The sequence below is a fragment of the Pyrus communis genome, chromosome 8 (genome assembly GCF_041283825.1).
Source record: "Pyrus communis isolate YQ-2024b chromosome 8, ASM4128382v1, whole genome shotgun sequence".
In the NCBI taxonomy this organism is placed as follows: Eukaryota; Viridiplantae; Streptophyta; class Magnoliopsida; order Rosales; family Rosaceae; genus Pyrus; species Pyrus communis.
This window is the reverse complement of record NC_142572.1, coordinates 5318683-5324278: the sequence shown is the minus strand read 5'-3', so window position 1 is coordinate 5324278 and position 5596 is coordinate 5318683. Positions and strand designations below refer to the sequence as shown.

The following is a 5596-nucleotide window of genomic DNA, read 5'->3' as shown; positions in this document are numbered from 1 at the left end:
TTTTGGCGAACTTATTTATTTTAATATTTTGTGTTCTGTAAGTCTTCAAATTTGTTTGATCATTTGCACGTTCTGATTCCTATTCTATATCCATAGTATTAAAATAAAGTCACTTTGTGCGACGAACAAAAACATTGGTCGCAAAGAAGGCACAATGGTTTTACTTTCATAGCACAAAATTTTTAGGACTGAATGTATTCGTCGCACAAAATGCTAGGATACATACATGGGACGACTAATCTTCGTCTCTAAAAACTTTGCGCAATGACAAGTTATTCTTGCACCATGAAAATGGATTAGTTGCCAAAAATTATGCAAGACAAAGGTATTCGTCACGCAAAAATAAAAACATATTTTTATTTAAATTTATTTTTTTTGTTATGGTTTTAATTTTGTAATAAAACAATGGCAGAGAATTTAGAGAGAGAAAGTGAATGACTAAAGATTGTATTCCTTAAACAATGAATGAATTACAGAGAGAGGGGGGGGGGAGAGAGAGAGAGAGAGGTGTTTGTTATTTATAAAGTGTTCTTTGCTTCACTCATCAACTACTAACCAACTAACTTCCTTATATCCCTACAAATCCCAATACAGCCTTCCGACAATCTCAACAAACCCATACTGATGTGTACATATCAATTAATAGACCCATAACCTGAAGCAATAACTTCATGTTTCTTTAGTATTCATCTAATAAAAGGCTATTTGAGACAAGACTGGATTTTGAAGATAATCTAATGTGCTGCAACAACATACATGGAGACCTATAAAACGAAAAGCAAAGAACATTGGCAAGTAATAATAAAACAGAAAAACTACACAAATCACAATCAGAAAAGTTTTAGATACATAACTTCCTAATGAATTTTAGAGTAGTTCTAAAGCCATAGACAAAGTAAAGTTTCACAAAAACCTAGTTGCACAGATCTTGACAAAACCTAGTAATTAACAAATCAAAGCTGATGGCAAATAGACCCAGAAATTTTGCACCCAGTAATTAACAAATCACATTTTTTTTAATGTACAATCAACCCAGAAATTTTGCAAGTTGCAGTACACACAAGAGAAAGTATTACCAAGAGTGCGTCACCTAACCTAACTCGAAGGTGCTCTTATTAGAACTTTTGCAGGTTGCAGTACTCCCCCAATACGATTCCCATATACTTCTTTGAGGCATTTAATCAAACAACTTGGAGGCCAAATATGCATAGTACCCACAAAGTGGTTAGTGAGAGTCACAAAACAAAGATAAATTGTGATTCCCGTTTCAATCAACAATCATAAGTTCATTTTTGAAACATACAATGCAGGAAAAAAAATTATTCAGAGTTTGGAAGAATTGAAAAGAAAATTTTCAAGGTTTGGGTGAAAAATCATATCTGAGACATTTCAGAGACTCAACTCGCTGCAAACTATCAATCCAAAAAGTCCAAGTAGCAGATTGAAAGAAAAGGGTTGTATGCTACTGCTGGAGAGAGAGAGAGAGAGAGAGAGAGACTGTTCTTGGTTAGAAGTGTCCTAGATTTGAGCCTTGACACTCCTGGCCAGAATCTGAGACTTGCCCACAGCAGAGTCTCCCACAGCAGAGACCTGGGAGATGCAAGGTAGTGGTAGAAAAGATGGAAAAAAGATGATATGGTTTGTTTCGTGATTTTGATGGTGTAAATATTGAAAAGATAAGCGATATTTTTGTCTTAAAATGTTATAATTTTGTGTTTCACAAGGGTGGAACGAGTCATTCAAAGAGGGAGAGGCGGAACGAAAATTCATCAAAACTTGTCCTGTGGAACAACACGTTCCATCCGTTTTAGGCGCACTAAACATGGGACACAACTCCTCGTCCCACTCCGTTCTGTCACATCCCATGTACTAAACGGTACCTCAAGTAGGCCTCAAATAACAAGGAAATTGTCAGTTGAAAGACTTTACCTTTCCTTGAACCCAACCGTGTGAAATTCCAATCTGTTATATCAACATTTATCCAATCAGATACTGTATAATAGATACTGTATTTAAAAAAAAAAAAAAAAAAAAAAAAAAAAAAAAAAAAAACAAAACAAAACAAAACAAAACTCTCTGATATTTTCTGATGCTCGATAGGTTTATCTTTTTCATCTTCTTTGTAGATTTTTTTTTTTTAAGAGAAACCAGAAATCCAGTAGGGCGTGAAAGGCTGCTATATGCTGTAGGAAGAAGAGTGGGGAGATAAGAGGAAATTTATTGAGTGGTTGGATCAATCTAACAGTATTAATTGATGCGATACTTAATTTGAGAAATTTAAATATAATAAATTAAAGAATCATATACTATAATCTTACTACTATGCGAGATTTGAATGATAGATAATGTCACTCAGCATAATTTAGTGGCAAGTTAAGTTCAATACAATCTTTTTTGATAAGTATTGCCATGAATGAATATGGGCAAATAATTAGAATGGAATCATTTCTACGTAAATATACTGATTCAGTTTGCCGATATTTAATATTATATTTATTATTGATATATTCATTCACGGCAATACTTATCAATAATAAATATAATATTAAATATCGGCAAACCGAATCAGTATATTTACGTAGAAATGATTCCATTCTAATTATTGGATAGTGAGAGTATTGTCCACGATTAATAATTCGATAGAAACACGGCAAAAGCTTGCATCACCCTTAAGGTCCTATAACCAACCACCTGCTTTTTTTCCTCAAAACCTTGCCTCTGTCCTTGATCAACCATGTTCATCGTGAAAGCAAAATGGCAGCGCATTGCCTTGATCGAGTGGGAATTGGTAGTACCCAAGAGATTATGCGGTTTGAGGAATTCCCAGATTTGCTTGAGATATTTTGTTTGAATATATATCGTAATTTGCCTATGTATTGTTCATTTGAGGATAGGTTCTCTTGCTGCGAGACACTCATTTTCCATTAGAAATTCCTAGCAAAGGTTTTTTGAGGCCCATCATGCACACTATCCTCAGTTTGTACGTTTTTTGATTTGCTTAATGAACATTTCTTAAAATAATAATAATAATAATAATAATAATAATAATAATAGTTCGATAGTGAGTATTATCCCAATTTGGGTATGAAAATCACCATCACAAACCACTGTGCATGTGGCCAACTATAATTCTAATAATAATAATAATAATAGTTCGATAGTGAGTATTATCCCAATTTGGGTATGAAAATCACCATCACAAACCACTGTGCATGTGGCCAACTATAATTCGTATCGTTATGGCGTGTCGGCTCCAAGTCGGTTCAAGATATCTGCAAATTGCAAATTGCAAATTGTCTTTCTTGATTTCAACAACCGGCTATGTTGACTTTTAAATTAATGCTGGTAAATTATACATTCTGTCATCGACCGTAAAACCTACAGTCGGATTTATTGACTTCCACATTACTTAAAAATTAGCCGATTAATTTATACGCAGACCCTTTACTCTATAAAAATATCCTAATAAACCCTTCTCTCCCCACAACCACACCATTTCTTTCATTTCCATTAGTTTTTGTGCTTGCGTTTGTGTTTTGATTTCAAAAAAATGGTTTCGATTACTTTGGCAGAAAAGCCGCATGCAGTTTGCGTACCATTCCCAGCTCAAGGTCACATAAACCCTATGCTCAACGTAGCCAAACTCCTCCACTTCAAAGGCTTTCACATAACCTTTGTCAACACAGAGTTCAACCACAAACGCCTCCTCAAATCCCAAGGTTCCAACTCCCTTGACGGCCTTCCCTCTTTCCAGTTCGAGACCATTCCCGATGGGCTCCCTCCAATAAATGCCAATGTTACCCAAGACATACCATCTTTGTGTCATTCCACTAAGAAAACATGCTTGCCTCACTTCAGAGAGCTTTTGTCCAAGCTCAACTCTTCGCCCGATTCACCTCCTGTGAGTTGCATAGTTTCCGATGGTGTCATGAGCTTCACTCTTGATGCAGCTCAGGAACTAGGGATTCCCGAAGTGCTTTTCTGGACAACAAGTGCTTGTGGCTTCTTGGCCTACATGCAGTTTTACCGTCTCATTGAAAAGGGTCACACTCCTCTTAAAGGTTTATCTTGATCAAACAAAACAAAATCCTAACTATTTGTTTCTCTTGATATTTATTTATTTTTCCCTTCTGATAAATTTAACTTTAAGTTGCAGTGAGCGTTTTACATGCAATAATTATTATGTTGACACACTTTCTTCATTGGCTTTGTAGATGCCAGCTATTTGACAAACGGGTATTTGGATACCGTGATAGATTGGATACCAGGAATGAAAGATATCCGATTGAAGGACATTCCAAGCTTCATGAGAACTACAGAACCCGATGACCAAATGCTGGATTTTATTCTGGTTGAGACAGAACGAGCAAAAAAGGCTTCAGCAATTATATTGAACACATTCCATGACTTTGAACGTGAAGTTTTAGATGCACTTTCAACTCTGCTTCCGCCTGTTTACTCCATCGGACCTCTAAATCTACAAATCGGTCAGATTCCGGTGGATAAAGAGTTGAAGTCGATCAGATCGAACCTATGGATTGAGGAACCAGAGTGCCTTGAGTGGCTTCACACTAAAGAGCCCAACTCTGTGGTTTATGTTAACTTTGGAAGCATCACGGTTATGACAAATGAGCAGCTAACTGAGTTTGCATGGGGACTTGCAAATTGTAAGAAGACCTTTTTGTGGGTAATTAGGCCTGACTTAGTTGGTGGGGATTCAGCTGTGGTTCCTCCGGAGTTTGTGGAGGAGACCAAAGATAGGAGCCTAATGGCAAGTTGGTGTCCTCAGGAACAAGTTCTAAGTCACCCAGCTATCGGAGGGTTTTTGACGCACTGCGGATGGAACTCTACCCTTGAAAGCGTGTGCGGTGGAGTGCCAATGGTTTGCTGGCCCTTCTTTGCGGAACAACAAACCAATTGCAGGTTCAGTTGCAAAGAGTTGGGCATTGGGTTGGAGATTGAAGGCGATGTGAAAAGGAAATATGTGGAGGGGCTTGTGAGAAAGTTAATGGACGGGAAGGAGGGCAAAGAAATGAGAAAGAAAGCCTTGGAGTGGAAAAAGTTGGCAAAGGAGGCCAGTAGTGGTCCTAATGGATCATCTTTTGTGGATTTCGACAAAATGGTCAACCAGGTGCTTCTATCACAAAAAGAGTAGAGTGAAATGATTAATCGCTGTTTGTCGTTGCTTAATTGTCTTATGAGTTTAAATTCAGTTGTTAATTGCCATGTATTGGACCATATCTAGTTTCATCGTTGTAATTTTTATTGATTTCAATGCATTAAAATCATTTTATTCACATTCAGGTATGTCTAAAGTGTTCTTTGACGTTTGTCTTATCGTTTTAGTATGTGCCATGAAGGAAATCCCCTCACATGCGGGGGTCTTAAAACAGTTTTATTTTCTTTTAAAACAAAAGTTGCAAAGAAAATCCCTTGCAACTATAAGTCTATAAGGATTGAATTAATCTTATTCACTAATCGTGATAATTGCATATTTAAAATAAATAAAACAAAAGTTTTGATGACTAATTAGATATATAAAAACTAAATGCAAATAAAGGTAACAATCAATTGAAAACAAAGCAAAAGTGAATTA

The 5596-nt window shown here is 36.3% G+C and overlaps 1 protein-coding gene across 1 annotated transcript; it reads left to right on the top strand.

Moving 5' to 3' along the window:
- The first annotated feature begins 3431 nt into the window (after positions 1 to 3431).
- Positions 3432 to 5307, top strand: LOC137718524 ((R)-mandelonitrile beta-glucosyltransferase). The gene is made up of 2 exons (XM_068458079.2): positions 3432 to 4061; positions 4215 to 5307. Exons 1-2 carry the CDS (start codon positions 3551 to 3553, stop codon positions 5153 to 5155), a joined length of 1452 nt encoding a protein of 483 aa, XP_068314180.2. The 5' UTR covers positions 3432 to 3550; the 3' UTR covers positions 5156 to 5307.
- The last annotated feature ends 289 nt before the right edge of the window (positions 5308 to 5596 follow it).